Source organism: Piliocolobus tephrosceles, chromosome 1 (assembly GCF_002776525.5).
Source record: "Piliocolobus tephrosceles isolate RC106 chromosome 1, ASM277652v3, whole genome shotgun sequence".
Taxonomy (NCBI): domain Eukaryota; kingdom Metazoa; phylum Chordata; class Mammalia; order Primates; family Cercopithecidae; genus Piliocolobus; species Piliocolobus tephrosceles.
This window is the reverse complement of record NC_045434.1, coordinates 155,155,885-155,178,897: the sequence shown is the minus strand read 5'-3', so window position 1 is coordinate 155,178,897 and position 23,013 is coordinate 155,155,885. Positions and strand designations below refer to the sequence as shown.

Sequence of the window (23,013 nt, the reverse complement as noted above, 5' to 3'; positions counted from 1 at the left end):
TGGATTAGTCTCTGTATGCAGTTACAAAGGAATTTTAATACTTGTTTTCAGGAAAAAGTATTTATTTTACACCATTACAAAAATATTTAGGCACATAATTTTCATGTTTATGTCACCTGATTTACATACCTCAATTCCTCAGTACCTTTTAACACTAAAATGGTCATTTGGTAAATAGACTCTAAAATGAAAAAATACTGAGAGGTTACCTGTAGACAAAAATCAGTCGATCATCAGCATGAGAAAGAAAACACCTGTGAAAAAAATAATCTCTAAAAACATTTTTGTGAGACAATAAATCTAACCAGTAGATTTCTTTTTAAAAAGTATTTTCAAAGAACAAAGCTTTAAAAAAAAACTACAACACTGTAAACTATATCCTCATACCATGAAGCAGCATCCTGAAAGTAAGACCTAGAAGACTGGCTTGGAAAACAGTGATGGTGCCAGAGACTCACAATATATGACAACCGAGACAGGCCTGGAAGCAGGGGCAGCATGGGGTCAACTGCTTTCAATTCAGAGAGTGGAAAAGGAACGCCGCTGGCCTTTGCAGGAGCCATCTTAAGATGAAAAACTGAGAAAGATTTAACTGAATTGCTAATCTAAAATGTAATTATCTTCCTTTAAGACAGAAAATAATTTTCCTGGCCGGACATGTGGCACACATCTGTGATCCCAGCACTTTGGGAGGCTGAGACAGAAGGGCTACTTGAGGCCAGGAGTTTGAGACTAGTCTGGCAACAGAGTCAGACCCTGTCTTTACTGGGGGAAAAAAAAAAGGGGGGAAGAAATGAGCCAGGCGTAATGGCACATGCCTATAGTCATAGCTACTTAGCAGGCTAAGGCAGGAGGATCACTTGAGCCTAGGAGTTTCAGACTGTGGTGAGCTGCTATGATTACACCATTATACTCCAGCCTGGCTGGTGACAGAGCAAGACCTTGTTTAAAAAAAAAAAAAAAAAAAAAGGAGGGGGAGTAGGGGGAAATTTTTTTCCCTTTATTAAAATGTACCATCACAATATAAAAGCAATTTTGTTCTTTTTTAAAAATAGGTAGAATCACCTGCATCATGTAATGGCTACAATTGTGTCCAGTAGATATTTTTAAAAAAGAAAAGACAGTGAACAAAAACTGTTACCTAAGGATTCTAGAGGCAATGAGATACAGGGTCATACCAGGATATACCATATTGCCCAAGCCTCTAGCATTTATGGAGCATAAATTAAGAATCTTGTTTTGCCTTGAGTCTCACCATGAAATAATGACACGGTAGCCACATTTGCTGAGTGCCTGATATGTACTAGGCATTGTGCTAAGTAGTTTCATATCCATTATCTCATTTATTCTGAACATTTTTCCTCAGAGACAGAAAAATCAATTACAGTCTTGTTCATAGGAGAAACCAAACGTACAGTTTTGGGAAAACAAGAACATGTACAGTAGAGGAGGCCTCAGGCTACTTACAGAATTCTAAGAGCTGTGTTGCTGTCTCAGAGCTAGAAGATTAACTAATATGAGTTACAAAAGTCCTCTCAGATTAAAAAAATGCTTTAGCTCTGTGGGGCACCCCTAAAATCAGTGATACTCATAACTATGCAGGCAGTTCTTGGTTACGAAATCACGGACTCCTTTCATCTGTCTCCTTTCTCCCACTCAGGGTCCAGATTATCATGTCTGGCCAAAGAATTACACACTCCTTGAAAGCAAGAACCATGTCTTGTCTATCTTTTTTCCAGAGCTTACCAAATGCTTGGCATACAACAGCTGCTCACTAAATCTCTGCTCACTGAACGAGGCTGTAAAGCAAGGCAGGCCCAAAGTCCTGGGGCGCCATTTCAAACCGATTCAATGTGAAACTGTACTGTTTCTCTGTGAGGATCCAGCATCAGCTGTACCAACCAAAACCCTCCATGGATTCTTGATAAAACAGGACTACCAAAAGCGTGTAAATGCACTTTTTTTAAAAAACTAGGTGCAAACTGGAGCCTATAAATGATTGACTCATAAAGTCCACAGCCACATGGGGCAAATAAAACTCAACGGGACATGTTGGCAACGTGTAGCCTGGCCAACTAGGGTTATTCCAATCCATTTAGCCTTGACTAGAAGCAGATTGGCCAAAGAGGGCCTCACTTACATTGAACAGGAGCCACTAGTCATAGAATTTGTCTTTTGGAACACCACAGCTCATCTGTCTCCGTGGGCAAATTAAGGAGTTAACTCTGTATTGCCTCTTTTTCTCCCAGGAGGCAGTTAACAGGACAAAGATTTTCTGCATTTATTTCTAGTAAATATCAAACATGGGGCAAAAACCAGAGATTCTGGGAGGTGCCACAATACCAGGTAAATCACCAGTATATTGTAACACGCCTGCAAAAATCAAAACACAAACTCCAAAAGACTATTCAGTCTCCAGCTTGCTCACGCTGCTCCATCTTGCAATGCTGGTTAGCAGCTAAAGGAGGCATCCAGCAAGCAGAAGCTGCTGTACTGCTCTGGTCAGCCAGAAGGTTCAGCATAAGCCAGGGCTCCCAAGGCACAGAAGCCTGTCACGTGCATTTAGTGAAGCTGTAATTACACAATTTTCTCAAATACTCCTGAAGAGGTGACAGATCTCCTGGGAAACCTGACCCCCAAGAGGCAGTTCAACTCCTGGTGGGGCTCTAGCCCAACAACTGTTAAACACACCCAAAAGCCTTTCATGAAGAAATATTCTACAACAAAAATTATTCAAAGGTCCCTCCTTCATGTTGCTGACAGAAGGAAAAGAATCACTAAAAATAGCTCTCACTACGCCCTTTCACTATATCTAAGCAAAACCAGGAAGTGTTGGCAACATTAACAGCCAGAAGTGCATTACCAACTAAAGTCAGCCTGGAAGTGGGATAAAGGTTCCAGGACAGGGTACCGTGTCACTCTTCCTGATTTGCAAAGTATGCTCCTCTTTGACACCAAATTCAATCAACTGCTTGCTTTTTTGAAAGGGTTCAAGTGAACTCAGGATCTGTTTCCTAAGTCCCTCAGAGGGGAAGGGCGGTTAATTAAATGGCAGTCATAGTTCAATAAAAAGGACATGGGTTTGATGTATTAGTAAGTCATCCTTCTCTGAGTTTTGTTTTCTCATTGGTAAAACAGGGAGAGTAAGACCCATATGACACAAGATAATATCCTTTACTCCCAGTGGAATTTTCTCAGGTCAGAAGATGCTAGAAAAAAGTGAGTCTAAGGCTCTTAATGAAGCTTGTAACTTGGGAGTTGGCTGCAGGGATAATTCTAGGGACAGAGCACCACCAGCCAGGCTTTAGAAAAGACAAACCACAAGAGAAAGACAGGAATATGAAAATGATCTCAATATAAATTTTCAAATAAAAAAAAATCAAAACCCTAACTGTTTAGGTCAACAGAGTCCAGTGGATTACAAACCCAATGAAGTAGACACTAGTGTGTGTATTAGTGCAAAGGCACCAAATCTCTTGCACACTGGCTGCAAAACTGGCCTGAGCAAACACACTAATCCTCAAGGTCAATGGATATCTCTGAGTCAAGTCATAGGATTATGTTTGAGTTAAAATCTCCACCCTCCAGATTGCCCCAAGAGACAATTTAGGCAATGCCCATTCACATCTGCTCTTCCAAAATGCAGCAATGGTTTTGAGAGAAGTTGGCAAGCTCAGTAAGTGAGCCAAGGGGCATATAATGTAGGTGGGAATGTTGAAAGGAGGGAAGTTTGCTCATTGCTCATGCCATTTAAGGAAGAAGATGACAGCTCTAACACTGACACTGCCAGAGAAAAACCAACCAGTGACAATACGAAGAATCTAACCAGCCTTTCCCCTCAAACCAATAAATTCAGAAATGTGGGACCTTATCATATTCATTCAAAGAGCAACTGAACCCAAAGGAAGGAGGCAACGGAAAACAGACTTGCCTGTCTGCAATTGTCACTTAGAGAGGGAGTCAATGCTGAGCTGCACTAGTTTACAAAACACAGCTCTTTACTTGTACCTCATCTCACATTGCAGCATTTGAACTCACACTGTTGCAGGGTAGGTAGGGCAGGTGTTTTTAATCCAATTTACAGACTTGCGGCTTTTGAGGGCTGAAACAAACTTACTCCTAGTGACATCTTCTGAATGATTTTAACAGAGCTAAATTTGCAACCTTACCTCAGTCACTATGGCATGAGTGAGATGTTTCAACTACCTCTGCAAACATCCCTGTATCCCCAGTATTTAGCACAATGCCTGGCACATATACTTAAAACATTTTAGTTGAATCAATAAATCAAACAGATGAATAAATTAGTAAAAGGCCTACTTTCTCACCCCCTTCATTATCCCCATTCTATACAACAAAAAAAGAACATGTTTTCAAGGAATGCACTCTGCTCATCCTATGAAAGTCAGGGAAGCTAACGTAGACAGCAATACACTTCAAAGCCCCACATCTTTTTATAGTGCCAAAGTTGTTTACCTTGGCAAATGGAATGACGATATGACAAAGACAATGCAATCATAAGAAATAAAATTCAAAGAAGAGAAATTTCACATATTTGTCTGCATTTCCAGCAGAGGAGAGGCTAAACTGCCTCCAGATGCAGCAACAATTTGAATGATGAAGCTCCAGTTGGCAAACATTATATATGCAGCTCTCAGGGACACCTGGATATCAAATTATGAAATAAAATACTTTCAAAACACTGATGTTTCACTGTCGGCATAGAAGAAAAATAAATTAAAAAGCCCAGTACATTTTCCAGTCTGATATAAATTAATTCAAACAACATATTTAAAATAGAGTCAATTATAAGTTTCTCTCATCATAAAATTTTAAAAGGCAGCAATCAATCCTCAGATTGTACAAGTGCAAAGGAATGGTATTTCCTCCATAATCAAGACACCTCAGTATCTGTGTGGGAATTGCCAGTGTTCTGAGTTGATTAAAAACTTAGGCCTACGTATCAGATGAAGCAATCCTCTGGTCACACTGCTCCTTTCCCCTTAATGTCCAGCTTGTTACTAGCCTCTGACTGTTTGCTCAGCTGCTCTTCAGTGAAAGTGATATAGGAATACACCAGGCTCCCAGCAATGCTGCAAAACAGAAAACCACTATAAGAGATGGAGGAAGGGAGGGTTTTAGGGTAAACACTCTACTTGGTTAAAAAAAAAACAAAAACTTACACCAAAAAATTAGATGAAGGGTAAAGTTTCATAGTGGGGAATTGTATAAATTCATACAACGGAGTACTATGCATCTATTAAAATGGTATAAAATAAAAACAAGCATTGACATATTAAATTTTAGAGACAGCTTAAATTTTTATGAGAAAATATATCATAAAATATCAAGCACTGTCTAATCTCATTTTATTTAAATGAACATGAATATGTACATCAGTACACACTAGAATAGACAAAAGTCTGTGAGGAACACACCAAGAATATTAACAGTGGTTACAGGTGGATGCTGACACTACAGGTACATTTTTAGTTGTATGTTTTTTGCATTTGGAAAAATAGGCATGAATAGGAAGCATCCCAAATTAGTTAAATATGCAGACCCTATGAGATTCACAGAGCTGGTTTTTCTCTGACTAAAAGCAAGTTCACAGTGGGGAACTTAGCAGCTGGGCCTTCAGCCTATGACAGGTGGTTGCTGGTACCCCTCACTTACCCATTGCACCTCCCACCAAGAAGGATCATTCTTTGATGACAATGATTACTTGGTCCATTCTCTGTGGGGACCTCAAACTCACCTAGGATACACAGCCTCCTACCCTATTCACTAAGTGGAAAGTAGGTTGGAAGAGCTCACAGATCCGACCACTCCTGCCCTGCCCTCCCTGGCTCTTCCACTGAGACTGCCGCCCAGGACTCCCTTGGATTCCAGCCAGCTGGGTGCCTGACCTGGGCTCCAATTTTTCTGCCCTGGGTTTGGCCCTCATCTTCTACCTGACCACTTGACTCATGAACTTGCTGCTTATTTGAAATTAGTTCTGTTCTCCTCTGGGCTCTGACATCAGCCCCAGACCAGCTGGAGAAGGGTGAGAGATGCCTAGCTCTTGTTCCCACTAGGAAGAAAGCGGGATCAGGCACTGGCGCTTGTTCTTGACTACACATGCTCACATAACACTAGCCATTTTCTGAGACCCCAATCAACCCAAAATAAAGCCTTTTCCAATTGAACCTTCCCAACCAGATTCTTCCTTTTCCTCATCTGCACCTCACAGCACTTAAGAGCAATCAAATTATTAAAGTCTACCTGTCAAACATTTTATATACATTTCCATTTTCCCAATATTCCTGCAATGTACAATATCCCTCCAAGGTACAATATCCCTCCAAAGTGTCCATTTTATAGATGAGGAAAGTCCCAGAGTCATAAGATAACTTGCTCAGGGTCACAAAGCATCCTAATGATAGACCAGAATAAAACCCAGGTCAGCCTTTCTCCACTCCAACTGCTGCCTCCCTTATGACCCTTGTGCCACTGGGTATTAGTTATCCATCCTCATTCTGTCCTTATCATCTTGTTAATTTCCCATGGTGGCCTCAATTCTTTTAGCTGCACAGAGTCTCTTGCAATTGGCCTGGCACTTCTTAGCAACACAGTAACTGCTAAACTGAGTATCCCCCATCACCCCACCTGAGGAAAGGGGACACATGAACCCAATTCTTACACTTTTTTTGGCCTTTTTTTCCCCCTTTCTGTGGAGAATGGGGTCTCACTATATTGCCCAGGCAGGTCGTGAACTTCTGGGCTCAGCTATCCTCCCGCCTCTACCTCCCTAAGAGCTGGGATTACAGGAGTGAGCCACCGCGCCTGGCATGAACCCAATTCTTATGCCAATGTTCATAGAGCTTATGCCAATGTTCATAGAGCTTCATCTTTTCCTTCATCTAGCAGCTTTTTCCCATTTAATTTTTTCTGGAATTTGGTATGACTCTCCTAGAAACTTTTCTGGTTCTTCTAGTACCTCAAGTAGATTACTTCCCTGGTAGCTGGACTGGACCCAAGAAATGACTTACTGAAGTCTTTTTGACTGAAGCTAAAAGTTCTTTAAGGTTCACATGTACACCCATCCACATGACAGTCAATTTCCCTCTGCCTCCAAACCCACCACAAAACAAAGTAGAAGAGCTACCTCTCCTTTCTTTCATCCTACCTTTCTCTAGCTTCCCCTTCCCACAACCACCTAAAAAATAAAAATGTTTCTTATTTTTCCTGTTAAGACAATCTCTGATGTTCATATTAACCCTATTTAAACTGGATAGGAATACTGGAGAAGCACAGGATAGAAAAAGACAAAGAATGTCCTGGAATTTACTCCAGGCTTAGGCCTAATGATAATTCCAGATCCTATATTCCCAGCATAGTCAGTGTATTGAAAAAAACATGAACTCTACAGTTAGGTCTTGGTTCAAATCCTGAATATACTATAGGTTGAGTATCTCTTATCTAAAATGCTTGGGACCAGAAGTGTTTATGATTTCAAATTTTGGAATATCTGCATTATACTTACCAGCCCGAGCATCCAAATCCCAATTCTGAAATGTTCCAAAGAACATTTCCTTTGAGCATCCTGTTAGCATTCAAAAATTCCAGATTTTGGAGCATTCTGGATCTTAGATGTTCAATCTACACTGGCTATGTGACCCTGGGCAAATTAATCCATTTCTGTATTCATCAAATAAGAATACTGTTATCTGTCTAAGCTTGTCTGAGGATCAAATGAGATTACGTGAATAATCTCTTCATTCTCTTCTCTCCTACCTTCCCTGTCAGCCCTGACACTCACAGACCAGAGGGGATATGCACTGCTGACAAAAGGTAAGGTACTATAATAATAAACGTCTTACTCCATTTGGGCGGCTGTAACAAAATACCATAAATGGTGGCTTATAAACAACAGAAATTTATTTCTCACAGTCCTAGAGGCTGGGAAGTCTAAGATCAAGGCGGGTTCAATGTCTAGAGAGGGCTCTCTTTCTGGTTCACAGACAGTATCTTCTCATCATGCTCTGGGATATCTTACATAAGGGCACTAATCTCATTCATGAGGGCAACAACTCCATGACGTAATCACCTCCCAAAGCCCTACCTCCTAATACCATCACTTTGGGAGTTGAGAGTTCAACAAACGAATTTTGGGGGAACACAAACATTCACACCATAGAGCAAGGAGATGTAACATAATGAAAGAGGGGGCACACCATTGCCATATGGCTGTAACGTGAGGCAACAATCAAATATTTTTAATTTCATCTTTATTACTGACTTGATCATTATCAAATATAATTTTCAGAAAGGGCAATTCATGAACCACCTGAAGAGAACTGAACGTTCCTCAGCGAGCATACTATGTGTTACGCAGTGATGAGTAAACACTTTGGGAAGGAACTATATAAGTTGCTCTCTAGCAGCTTTGGGGAAGGGGAAAACTGGAAGAAAGGGAAAGGGAAAATGAGGAAAAGCCCAGATTTGAAGGAGAGAAGGGTTATATATGAATTTTTACACATCACTACTAAATGATTCTAAATCAGGATCTTCCACTACTTCAAACACAGACCCTTTAACTAATCTATTGGTCCCATACATATTCACATGAAAGTTGATACCTTCTGGTACTCTGAAATTGGTGTTAACACATTAGATCATCCTAAATATTCATTTTTTAAAAGAAGAACCACTTGTATTAGAACTGGTCAACAAGATTTTTCTTTTAAAAAGTTAAAACATGCATATTAAAAATAAGGTAAAATCATTATGCAAGCCTAGGTTTATGCCGTTTAAAAAATTTTCAAGCAATTTTCATGTCTAATCTTCAAACAATAGCACTACCAACTCTTTTATTTTTTATTTATTTATTTTTTTGAGACAGAGTCTCACTCTCTTGCCAGGCTGGAGTGCAGTGATGCCATCTCGGCTCACTGCAACCTCCTTCCTCCAGGGTTCAAGCGATTCTCCTGCCTCAGCCTCTGAGTAGCTGGGACTACAGGCGCACCCCAACATGCCCAACTAATTTTTGTATTTTTAGTAGAGATGCGGTATCACCATGTTGGGCAGGGTGGTCTCGATCTCTTGACCTTGTGATCTGCCCACCTTGGCCTCCCAAAGTGGCACTACCAACTCTTAACTCACAGAGACCTGCTGTGGCAGACACAGCTGGGAGACAACCAGAAGAAAAATACAACGCTACAGTTCCTGAGACAGGGGCCTTGTTAGAATACCGCAAATCTGACTGGAATGTGCTAAACTGCTTCCAAATCTACTGAATCTATTAAATCCACTTGATCTGCTCTGATCCACTTTTGATCTTCAAAAGCAATGCAAACACAGTCTACTTCTCCTAAACCTATAGTCATGGACATATTCATTAGCCCCCAACAATGAGATATCCATTCCAAAAATACACACTAAAAATGCTTTCAATATAGCAACGCTATGGCCAGGGAACAACAGTCCTAACTTCCAGGCTGCCTCTTACATATCTCATCACTGACATGTCTGTTCATGTGTCTAGGCAGGTACCTCTGCCTCCCAGATTAGACCCTGCCTTCTATATGTCAAATAAGCCAATCTACATCAAAACCTATGAACGAAGAGTTTGCCTTGTACCGCTATTTCCTAACAAACAAAATTCTTGCCAAATAACTGAAACTGGGTTTCTGGGTACATTCTTCCCACAACGACCAAGGACACCCATCCTCACTCCCCATACAGCAACTTTTAGGAAGCCTTTTCCCATTTTCTTTCTCACCAACTAAGTACAGCAGAGCTGTACTGCCTCTGTATCTACCATCTTTCAAAGGTTTCCAATCTGAACAGAGAGAAACACAAAGATGTCATTGCGTTGAATAAAGAGAATCTAACTGTGTGCACTCTGCCACTTACAAAGCTCTATGATGCGGGGCAAGTTACTTAGCCCCTCAGAACCTCAGTTCCCTCACACCTGTGAAATGGAGATTATAATACCATTCTTACAGGATGTACATAGGAATTACATTATATAATTTAATTATATGACAATGTTGTTGTAATATTAACATGTTATATGTTATGTTATTATATATGTTAGATGTTATGCTATATGTATATTAACATATGTTAAATTATATAGTTAAATTATATGAGACAATAGATCATTTCACAAGGTTAAGTAGCATGCAGTGGCCACCCAAGAGACGTAAAAGTCAAAACGCTAAGGTACACCAGGGGCTAATATTGGTGAACAGTAAAAAGATGAAAGGGGTTTTGGCAATTGCTGCTTCTCTTCATCCTCAAGGCTTTTCTGTTTTTGATCATCCTAACTAGATCTTAACTGTATGGCAAGTAAGCAAGTTTTGACCCAACCTCTATCATCTACGCAGTCTATTGGTATCTCACAGAATGTCTTCCAAGCTGGGCACTCATTCTTCCTCCGTTATGAGACATTTGAGAGGCACCTCACACTCGGTTACTGACCTACTTTTCCAGAATTATCCTTGTGAAATCCCTCTTACACTAACCACACTGGAGTGCCTACTGCCCATTCTCCCCAGCCCTCATCCAACACCTGCATTTCCACCTTCATGTTTTTGTTTGGTCCAGGTAGATTTCCTTGAGAAGATAACATCTGAGGAAAAACTTACAGGCATAAAAGCTAGCCACGCAAATATCTGACAGTATATTCCAGGCAGAGAAAATATTCAGTCCAAAGGTCCTAAAGAGGAAGCACACCAAACATCCTAGAGGAACAGCAAGGAGGTCTATATGGATGAAGTAGAGTAAGGGAGAAGAAGAGAAGCAGTGGCTAAACTTGGAGAGGTAAACAGGGGCTAGATCTCGTAGGGCCTTGTAAGGACTTTGGAACTTCAATAGTCATGGAGTGGGGAGTATGGGAGCATTAAAAGAATGACATATTCAGACTTACCTTTTGCAAAGAATGCACTGCCTACTCTATTGAGAATTGACAGCAGGAGAGGGAGGTGGATGAGTCAAACCAGGGATAAGACTGTACAAGACTAAGGCAACAATCTAGCTCAGCTGAGGATGAAAGCAATGCTAATAGTGACAAGAGATCGTCTGTTGGATAGTTTCTGAAGGTAAAGCCAACAAAATTTGCTAACATACTGGATATTAGACATGAGATAGAAAAGTCAAGGATAATGCCAAGATTTTTGAACCAGGTAGCTAGAAGAATGGAGTCTCCATCAACTAAGATGATAGAGACCATGGGTAGCACAGACTTTGAAGGAAATAGAGTTCAGTTTTAGACATGTCAGCAGGAGGTGTCAAGTGGACTGTTAACTAGACAAGTCTGACTTGAAGACAGAGGTCTGGCCCAAACAGAAATTTGATCATTTTAAGGCATGTAAAGAATATTTAAAACAATGGGATTCAAGAACTGAAAAAGACCTTTCAAACAATACAAGTAACCCCCTTCACTGATGAAGACATGTAAGGTCTAATGAAAGGTAGTAATATGTCAGACACACATCAAATAATTGTTGTTATGTTATTCTTCTTTAGCCCTATATTTCTAGAGAACACTGCACTGCCAACTAGCATAATAGAGTGCTTTCAAGGCTAAACAAAGGGAGTTAAACTTCTAGAAAAGATTCCCTAATACTCTAAATAGAATATAGAAGCATTTTCTCCACCCTCCACTTTTATTTTTTTAAATTTTATTTATTTATTTATTTTAGGCTAGAATGCAGTGTAATCACAACTTATTGCAGCCTTGACCTCCTGGGCTTAAGTGATCCTGCTACCTCAGCCTCTCGAGTAGCTGGGACTACAGACGTGCACCACCACACCCAGGTAATTTTGGTATTTTTTTGTAGAGACGGAGTTTCACAATGTTGCCCAGACTAGTCTCAAACTCCTGGGCTCAAGCAATCTGTCCACCTCAGCCTCCCAAAGTGTGTTGGGATTATAGGTATGAGCCACTATGCCCAACCTCTCCCCACTTCTTAGAAAGCATTATGTAGAGACATTAAATATGTAGCACATAGAAGGCACTCCATATATGTTTAACAATGAATAAATTTTCCATTAATTTTAATAGCCTAACCTTATTATGACATTATTTGAATATCCAATCCCAATTTTTCAATTTAATTAAATTGTTTTACTTACCTGATATTTAAACCAATGAAGTTTGTCCACGTGAAAATATAATCTCCACCAAAGACCATTCCAATATAAGTTATTAATATATTCTAAAAATAAAAATAGTAATATACTGTTACATAGGTTTAACAGAGTTTCTTAAATATATATAAAACTCATCCAAATATCTGTCCTTAAAATACAAAAGCAAATAAACGAAAGACAAACAACAAAAACCCACCAACCCTAATAAGAGTATAGTATAAGGAAGAACACTATTAAGAAATCAGTGACATTAACCTCTTCCCAATCTATTTCTCCAGAAGATAAATGCTTTTGCCAATACTAAAGAATACTACCAATAGAATGGGAGAAAATATTCACAAACTATGCATTGGACAAAGGTCTAATATCCAGAATTGATAAGCAACCTAATTCAACAAACACAAATAACACCATTAAAAGATGGGCAAAGGACATGAACAGATATTTCTCAAAAGAAAATATATATGCAGCAAACAAATATATGAAAAAAGGCTCATCACTAATCATCAGAGAAACACAAATCAAAACTACAATGTGATACCATCTCATATCAGTCAGAATGTCGTACAAAAAACAACAGATACTGGTGAGGTTAGGGAGAAAGGGGAATGCTTATTTTTTTTTTTTTTGAGACGGAGTCTTGCTCTGTCGCCCAGGCTGGAGTGCAGTGGCCGGATCTCAGCTCACTGCAAGCTCCGCCTCCCGGGTTTATGCCATTCTCCTGCCTCAGCCTCCCGAGTAACTGGGACTACAGGTGCCCGCCACCTCACCCGGCTAATTTTTTTTAATTTTTAGCAGAGACGGGGTTTCACCGGGTTAGCCAGGATGGTCTCGATCTCCTGACCTCGTGATCCGCCCATCTCGGCCTCCCAAAGTGCTGGGATTACAGGCTTGAGCCACTGCGCCCGGCCGGGAATGCTTATTTATACACTGTTGGGGAGAATGTAAATTTAGTTCAGCCACTGTGGAAAGCAGTGTGGACATTTATCAAAGAACTTAAAACAGAACTACCATTTGACTCAGCAATCCCACTACTGGGTTATATCACCAAAGGAAAATAAATTATTCTACCAAAGAGACACATGTACTCTTATGTTCACTGCAGCATTATTCCTAATAGCAAAGACATGCAGTCAACCACGATGCCCATTAATGATAGACTGGATTAAGAAAATGTGGTACATATGCATCATGGAATACAATGCAGCCACAAAAAAGAATGAAATCATGTCCTTTGCAGGAACATGGTTGCAGCAGGAGGCCATTATCCTAAGCAAACTAACGCAGGAAGAGAAAACTAAACACCACCTGCTCTCACTTGAAAGTGGGAACTAAACATTGAATATACTGTCTACATATCAAATTAACTTATAAGTTAGTACTCATAAATTAAATAAGCACAAATAATTTTCAAGTTCACATGATTTTAGTAATCCTTAATAAATTAAAAGTTGAACAATTATTAGTAAAATAAAATTAAAATGTCTTCAAATTTTAAGTTAGATTTTAACTTGATCAGACAAGCTCCGCCTCCCGGGTTTAGGCCATTCTCCCGCCTCAGTCTCCCGAGTAGCTGGGACTACAGGCGCCCGCCACCTCGCCCGGCTAGTTTTTTGTATTTTTCAGTAGAGACGGGGTTTCACCGTGTTAGCCAGGATGGTCTCGATCTCCTGACCTCGTGATCCGCCCGTCTCGGCCTCCCAAAGTGCTGGGATTACAGGCTTGAGCCACCGCGCCCGGCCAGAACTGTTACTTCTATAATATTTTTAATGTTTACTTAATTTATCTGTGAGCTTATGTCTGTAAATTTGAGACTTTAGATTCTAATGTCTAGACAAACAACCATGGTGAGGTCTGGGGACAACACCCAGGCCCTGTCCTCCCTAGCCCAACCGTGTCTCTTGGCCATACTAAGGATTAACTCTTCCAGGCATTGTGTTCACAGCTCTATTCTTTGTTTTGCACTCTACATATAGTTAAAATTACTTATTTCCTAGGTTTTTCACTACAAATAAGAGTTACTAAGAGATACTATCATAATTAAAATATATAAACTAGATATTAAAATAAACAATTCAATATGCAAAGTATATTCAAAAAGGAAAATGTGTTTTTCATAAAAAAGGTTATAGAAGACATAAAAATAAGTTTTTGTAAAAAAAAAAAAAAGATATTGCCCAGTATAAACATTTAAAAAGGTTTTAATTAAAAAAATAAAAATAAATATTTTAAAAAATGTTTAAATTGAAGAGGCTATTTAAAAACATATAAAAATCTTGTGGTTAAACTAACTAAAATAGATTTATTTACAAGGTTTTATTAAAATTAACTTTAAGAATACACTAATACAAAAATAAAATCTAATTTTCTCTGGTTTTTTCTGAGACAGGATCTCACTCTGTTGCCCAGGCTGGAGTGCACTGGTGCGATCTCAGCTAGCTGCAACCTCCGCCACATGGGTTCAAGTGATTCTCCTGCCTCAGCCTCCCAAGTAGCTGGGACTACAGGTGCACACCACCATGCTCGGCTAATTTTTTGGTAGAAACAGTGTTTCACTGTGTTGGCCAGGCTGGTCTAAAACTCCTGGCCTCAAGTGATTCCCCTACCTTGGCCTCCCAAAGTGCTGGAATTACAGACGTGGGCCACCAAGCCCGGGCAGTTTTCTCTTTTAAACAAATTTTTCATGTAGTATTAATAAAAAATAATTTTTAAAATTTTATTTACCTTCTAAATAAACTACAAAAAACAGGGAGACAGGGAAAAACAGATTCAGTATAACTCATGGTGTCTTTATTATGTCTTATAAGTCTCCACCAAGAGTAAAAGGTTTTGCTTTTTAAAATCTTTAAATTATCATGTTGACTAAATAAATGATTTATTTTAGTGGCCTACAATCTTGTTTTAAACCTTTGATATCTGACATATTTCCCCAAATCAAAATTTCAAATTCAGTTTTTTGACCTCAAACTAACTTTTTAGATAATAGGGCCTCTAGAAGTCCAAGAGAAACATTAGCCTTATTCAGTATGTTAAAATCAAATGGAAATCATTTAAAAAATAGTGCTTAACTTTCTCTGCATTACATTTATATAAATGTGTTATTAATATATGTTCTAAATATGAGATTCCTAAAGATTTGAAATGTCTTCATATATATTATCAGTAATAATTATGATTATGTTAAATTGGTATATGCCAGTGAAATAACCAAATTTCCTTGTCAATTGTATAACTATTCTAAGACTTTTGTTGTCCATTGACAATTATTGTTTTACTTTGATTCTTCTCAAAATGCAGTTTACAATTGGGTAGAGTCCAAAATTTGCTTTTTCTTCAGAGAAATTAATAAAAAAGACCCTGATAAGTAGTTGTAAATACAGGTTTCTGGTAACTTTATTGATCAGACCATTAGACTAGGTAAAAACTTTCAGTACTCTAGTTCAAAAACTGATGTATTCATGAGGATTGCTAACCTAACATCCAGCAGAATAAGAATTAATTACACGGAATTACATTAGTAAAAGACTAAAGTAATTTTTATGACTTTAAAAAAAAATGCTGTTTTTGCCAGAGTCAAAAAACTGTTTTTTCTTTTAAACTACTTATAATTTATAACAATTGAGTAAAATATACTTTGTGAATAAATTTAAAACATTTATCTTTGTAACTAATTTCTCCAAATTTAAAAACGATTTATAAATATTCTTAACTTATCAGAATATAATTGTTTAGATAAGTTCAATACACATCTGTTTTCTTTGTAACAGGACACAGTTAGAGACACTGGTTATTTTACCAAGGCTGTGACTAAAATATTTTCAGATGCAACCAAACTACTTTAAGAAATTAAAGTTGACTTTATAAAGTCAATAAAAAGACCCTTATCTACACAGTTCCTTTACAAGCTTCCTGACCTGTGATAAACAAAAAATGTAACTTTCTGACAGGCCAAGGGACTTCAAGTTATTTTATGATATCAAAAGGAGAAAGATTCACCCAATTTGTTACAGGTATTAGAGTCTGGTGGCAAATCCTTGGCTTAGCTTCCTGGCCTTGAGGCTTTTAAAAGTCTAATAATCTAAGATTCCTAATTAAAAAGTTACAACAAAACTAATCTAAAAAGAGCCTATATGGCCAATCGCTATTCTTACTACACTTTATACAAATAAGCAGGCCAAGTATAATAAGACTTAAACTTATTTTACAAATAAATTGATCCTCTATGATTTATCTTTGGTAAAAATGGGAGACTAGAGAAAAAAATATGTTTCAAATAAAACTATAGCACACCTATTTAAATTAGATTCTAGCCTCATTCACTGTTATTGTTTTTATTACTTCTCTAATATTTAGACTAGAACCTAAATTCTTCCCTGGATACAGGTTTCCAAACTAACATTTTCAAATTTTTCTTCCATTTTTGACTTTAAGTCACTGCAAATTAAAACTGTGCTTTTCTTAAAGCCCTATAAACTGAAACTAGACAACTTAAACTTCAAGAAAAATCACAAGTTACACACAAATAGCCTTCATGCCTACTGATGTATACACTACTCAGAAAGTTCACTTCAATAGTGATTTGAACTATAATCCAGTAAAGTCTGTCAGAATGCCACTGCAATCTGAAGATACTTCAAGGACTCTGCAAAACTCTATATACTACTCCAGACATTAACCTTCGTTTTTTTCCTCTGTTTCCATAAAAACACCCCCTATTAAAGATCTGTTTGCCTTCATCATACATAAGAGGCCTAGTGTATCTACAATGCCACCTCCTAAAATGGGACACAAATGTTTAAACTAATCCATTCTTAGGACTATGACTAAAAAAGATACCGGACAATATATTTAAATTTACTCTTTTCTGCTTATCTAAATTTGTTTTCTCACTTCTTTGTCTATCTCAAATGACCTCTGGCCCAAATGGCTTTTAATATATAAAACTTTTGGAAGTTTTAAAGTGAGAACTGAAGGAAATTAAAATATTTTACCCCAAAATATGTTTCTCTGACTTATTTCTCACAGGCCTCTAGATTAGGCCTATGAGACACAAAGTAAAATGACACAGTGAAAAAGGCCAAAAAGAAACTTCAAAATTATTTTTCTAATAAAACACCCTTTGAGAGAACCTTCAAAATTATGTCAGCTTCAAAGACAGGAGGTTGCCTTAGAAAGGATTTTCCTATTATTTGAAGGGAAAAAATAAAATTAAGTATCATGTAACAATAAACAAGGCTAGCAGGCAACTTAGGAAAGTGTATAATAGGACCTCATTTGAATACAGAGATCCAGGGATTATGTAAGTTGCCCAAGGAACTTCAGAAATGAAGGGGACAGAATCCAACCCATGCTGCTCAAAATCAGAAGTTGGAAAACCTGTAGGTATATATTAGGGTATCCTAAGCAAGTCTGGCTATCAAGGAAAGACACCAACATCTTCAAAAAAGAAATTATTGGGAAGCACAGAAGAGTCACACTAGCTCAAAACTAAGACTGCAATTCTCAGACTTTAGTATACCTGACAATTGCCTGGCAACCCTGTTAAACTTAAACATTTCTAAGCTTTACTCTAGAGATTCTGACTGAGTCTATCTGGGTAGGTCTTGGAATTTCTACTTTTAACGAGTTTTCATAAGTGATTTTCCCACCATCCTGAAGAGAAAAAGGAATGCTGACCTAAGGATTTGCAGGGGATTCTCAAGCACAAAAGGAAGCTTAAAGCCTCTTGTAGGAGGAATGGCTGAGCTAAATGGGTTACGACTGGGATGCTAATGACAGAAGCTCCACTGTGTCCTGTGAGACTTCGACCCTGCAAGGGTATCAGCAATTCCCATCTGTCCGCATGTGCAAGCCATCCTTCAACAGTGATACCCTGCACCAGTAAGAAGCAAAGAGCAGTAGTAAACTCATCAGACAATTCAGTTTTTGCCTCCCTGTGGAGTGTGTAAGTAAAATTAATCACCCTGGAATGAGTAAATCCATGGAGTTCTTGGACTACTGTGAGGAGAAACATGTATCAAAAGGAAAGTATAAACTTTATGTAAGCAAGAATGACTTTATTTGTATCCCATGTTGATAATGATAAAGTACACTAAGAAATTCCAGGCAAATAGGTTTACTTATTAAAATTAAACATAGGCTTTCCTGCATCATCCCTCTCCTTAGCTAAAAACATGGCCTATTTCTCACATTCTCACTGCTCTTATACTGAAGAGGCAAGCCATCCACTTTACCTTTGAAGCATTCACTTTACAAAACCAAAACACAGCCAGAGCTAATTTGGGGGAGGGGCCTGAAGCTGTCTCAGTCAGCCTGGCATATGGAATATCTCTAGCTTTCAAAAGGAATTCACACTGTTGACCTGTTGTAGCTTAATTCGGAATTCTATTCACAACAAACAGTCCAATTTCATGATCTGAAACTACAGACTTTCTGGAGTTTTAACCCAATCTAGTTTCTAAAATGAGATCAGGTGGGCACCACTCTATTGAGACTACAAAGATAAACAGCAGTAAAAACTTGACCTCTGAAACCCCTTCCCTCACTACTGAGTAATGGGGCATCAGAAAGGAAGGCACAAGGGTAATGGCCCTCTTTTCCACAAACATTAAGGATCTACATCTCTCGGTCTTGCCTTTCTAAGGAAGCAGGCCCACTTGGCTGATTCATTTGGAATTCAGACAAGCTGCGGCCTCTTGAATCATAAAGCTCTAGAATCACAAAGTCAGATGGAAGAGGCCTCAGGCTTCAAGCCACCAACTTGAGCTCAATATTCGAGTCAACTTGGCTCTCCTGGCTGAAGACAAATTAGTCTCCCCTCAAATAAAATGGATCAGGAGGAAATGAGATCATTGGAAATGTCAGACGCAGCTTTCAAAAGTGAGCCATTTAAGGTTTGGCTCAGGCATAGGAAAACTCCCCCCATTAGTTTCTGGCCAGCATCCTTTCCCTACAAAACAGCCAGATCTCAGTGAGGCAGAGAACACAGCAGTTCTCACTGGGGGTTAAAGGGACAGGCTTATCATTACCAAGCTATTAATCTGCCCTGTCAGAAACAGACCTAATTCTATTCCTTCCTCTGTTCAGATAGTACATTTTCCTTTTCCCATGCTCTTCAGAGCTAAGCTGCCTCCAAGTAGAGACTATGCCCTCCCTGCATTCTTAAAGACTGTTTCAGAAACTATCACCACAATTTGTCAAACTAAGACAGTTATGTGAGGAAATAACGATTTGGGTCTTAAGGCCATCGCCAGACTCTTATCTTAAAGGAAAGATCTTCAAATAACGCAGGTACCAAAAAGATAACAGTACTTTTTCTACTTACCTTAATACAGCCAACTATTGTAGTTGTAAGAGCAGAATTATACTGCGTGCAGAGTACTGTGGCGTACATTAAGATAAACCTAGAATGAAGGAAGAGGTATAAAATCCAGTTTCTTACTTTATAGTAATGTCTAGCCAAGATAAACAATCAGTGCTGGCCAGGCCAGCACATTCTAGTCACTGATCGGCTAGGAATTTTCCCCACCTCACTGCTTGTTATACTGCAGCTTCAGAATTTTTAAAATTTCACTATAGAGAAACACATTCATCTCCTTACCAAGTATTTTTCCTTGCTGCCCTCATCAAAACCCTGAACCATCTCTTACAATCATGACTTTTTATAGATCATGCTTCCTACTAATACGCCTAAGCCAGACAGAAAGCTCAGAGCTCACAGACCCTAAAACGCAGTTGTGAACCTTCCATAAGGACAACATGTCCGCTGGGCCAGATGGAGGCAAGAGAGATCCTTAAATATTGAAGAAAACCAAATTAAAACTACTTTAAGAGGGGATACAAAGCCTCTGATTTACACTGAGGCTTCTCAGCCTGACTTAGTACCAAGGCATCAGGTCAACTTTATTTTGAAGCACCTGCTCACTGTGTGCCAGATCCAGTCACCAAATAGCAACTAAACTGACTAGCTGAGGAAAAAAAACACATTAGAGAGACATGGAGGTGAGGAGAAGAGGCATGTTTGCAGGTATCCTCTCATCCTCTACATATTCTCTTCTGTGAAGAAGAAAACATGGTAAAGAGGGGTCAAACTGCCCCAAATTCAAATGCTGCCACTGCCACCTACAAACTGTGCAAATTTAGACAATTTACTAAAGTTCTATCTGTCAAATGGTCAGTATAGAGATTAAAACTAATGCATGTTGAAATATGATGGTGCTTACTAAACAGCAGGTAAACTGTTTCTTTTCTTCATCCTTCTAAGGTATCAATTCAGTAGCCCTAAGAGCACATTCCCAAGGGCTATGAAACCACCTGAATCTGGAGGCTTAATTATCCTAGGCTGACATACTCAAGAGACCTAAAAAGATATTGAGAAATGAGGCACGCAAATTTCTCTAACCTATTTCTTTAGGAAACTACCTGCTAACAAGGTAGCAAAGGCTTACCCCATTACACAGGAGAGGGTGAACTGCAGAAGAAAGAGGGTGTCGGCCCAGCCTTCAAACTCCACAGCCTGCAACACACAAGAAAGCATTAAATTTTAGACCAGGCCTTCAAAATCAGCTATCCCATTTTAATGTAAATCCTTCTATGAGTCTGCCTCCAACACAGACACAGACACAGACACACACGTATACGTTTCCCTGAATTACTCCAAGGATAGAGAGTGATGTTCAAAGATTTCATGTATACAGAGTTGAACTAGTAAGTCGTTTCATAAGATTTTCTCTCATCTAAAATGTAATGTGGGGATTTTATACTTCTCACTATTGGTGCAAAGAAACTGACATTTCGTTGAAGGCACAAGCCACATGTGGCTAATCTCAGTTCTTTCAGATGGCTATTAATGTGCTAGTACTAAAGGCTTTCTCAAACATCAAAACATGTTTCCTTCCTGTAACGTGTGAAAGCTTAAATACAGCCTTACTTATACAAATTCAGCTGAGGTCTATTCAAGGAGAATTACAGTTTTAAAACTGTTAATTCTAAAAACAAGGTATTTTGTGGTGGTGGTGGTGGTGTTGTCTGTGTTAAGCCAAAAGGAAAGGAATAAACAGAAATGAAAGGGCGCACTGATAATCTCATCTCTTGTCCAAGAGGAATGGATTCTCAAGTACCTAGTTGTTTTTGCAATAGGAGTTTGATAAGCAAATGTGAGAAACATTCCACCTTTTATCTCTGCCAACCTGTCCAGCTTCAACTTTTGCTACTTCCACATAAATCTCATGACACCAGGGCTCCAACAATACCAGGCTCCCTGTGGCTTATAAAACATAACATACAGTTTCCCACTTGCATGCCTTTGCCTGGAATGTCCTTCCCCTCAACATTCGTCTGACTCCTGTTCAGCCATCAAATTAAAACTCAAGGCTCCCTTGTGGGGCCTTCCCTGATCAAGTACTCCTTCCTTTGTGCCGCAGCACTCCTCTCTAGAGTTCTTGTCCCTTTGAATTGTAAATCTTTCCATACCATGTCCACAGACTGAGCTCCCTGGAGGACCCACATCACATTTATCTAATTACATTCCTAACAGGGCTTGACAGACACAGACTGTCTGTAGTTCTTTGTTGAGGTAGAATACATGAAAAATAAACTAATTTTAAGTGTTCAATTCAATGAGGAGTCACAAATGTATAATCACGTAACCACCATTATAATCATGATAAAGAAATCAACTCCTTCCAAAGTTCCCTCCTCCCCATTGACAGTCAATCTCCCCTCCATTTCAAGCCCCTGGCAACCTCTGATCTACTTTCTGTTACTATAACTTCACTGTTCAACAATTTCCTACAAGTGGAGTTGTATACCATGTACTCTTGTGTCTTCCTTCTCTTTCACTTGGCATTATGCTCCTAGGACTCATTCATCCTATGTATGTATCAGTAATTCATTCACTTTTACTGCCAATTAGTATTCTATATTCTCTCTTGTGGGTATACCACAATTTGTTTATCCAAACACCAGGTAATGGACATTTATTTGGGTTATTTCCACAAGTTATTACGAACCTTTGAACCTTCGGTTACAAGTCTCCCAATTGACATGTTTTTCTTTATCTTGGGTAAATAGCTAGATAATGGGATTGCTGGTTCATTTGGTTAGGTGTATCTTTAACTTTGTAAAAAACTGTCAAACTGTTTTCCAAAGTAGCTACACAACTTTGTATTCTCACTAGCACTATAAGAGAGTTCCCACTGCTCTATATTCTCACCAACACTTGGAACTGTTAGAAGCCATTCTAACAAGTGGGTAAATGGTATTTTGTAATTTTAATTTGCATTTCCCTAAAGACTGTCAAGTTGAGTATCTTTTAATGTGGTTCTTTGACATCAGCATTTCTTCTTCGGTGAAGTGTCTGAATCTTTTGCCAACTTTCTTTTTGAGACAGAGTCTCGCCCTGTCTCCCAGGCTGGAGTACAGTGGTGCGATCTCAGTTCACTGCAACCTCCGCCTCCCAGATTCAAGCGATTCTCCTGCCTCCGCCTCCCAAGGAGCTGGGATCACAGGCGCGTGCCACCACACCCAGCTAATTTTTGTATTTTTAGTAGAGACAGGGTTTCACTATGTTGGCCAGGCTGGTCATGAACTCCTGACTTCAAGTGATCCCCCTGCCCTAGCCTCCCAAAGTGTAGGGATTACAGAGGTGAGCCACCACGCCTGGCCTCTTTTGCCAAATTTTTATTCATGTTATTTGTCTTCTTATGATTGAGTTACACAAGTTTTGAAAAATATATTCTGGATAAAAGTCCTTAATCATATATATGTTATGCTACATACACACACATACATAAAATACAAATATTTTTTTCCCAGTCTGTGACTCACCTTCCATTTTCTTTTTTATTTCTTTAAGACAGAGTCTCGCCGGGC

The 23,013-nt window shown here is 38.9% G+C and overlaps 1 protein-coding gene across 1 annotated transcript in view; it reads right to left on the bottom strand.

Annotated features, from left to right (window-relative positions):
• Positions 1-44: 44 nt before the first annotated feature.
• SLC35D1 (solute carrier family 35 member D1) overlaps positions 45-23,013 on the bottom strand; it is a 51,567-nt gene continuing 28,598 nt past the window's right edge. The window contains exons 9-12 of the mRNA XM_023209976.2: positions 20,589-20,656; positions 19,466-19,544; positions 12,124-12,206; positions 45-5,093 (exon numbers count right to left, since the gene is read on the bottom strand). Of these exons, the coding sequence (XP_023065744.1) occupies positions 4,985-5,093; positions 12,124-12,206; positions 19,466-19,544; positions 20,589-20,656 (339 nt within the window). The 3' untranslated portion in view covers positions 45-4,984. The remainder of the gene's footprint in view (positions 5,094-12,123; positions 12,207-19,465; positions 19,545-20,588; positions 20,657-23,013) is intronic.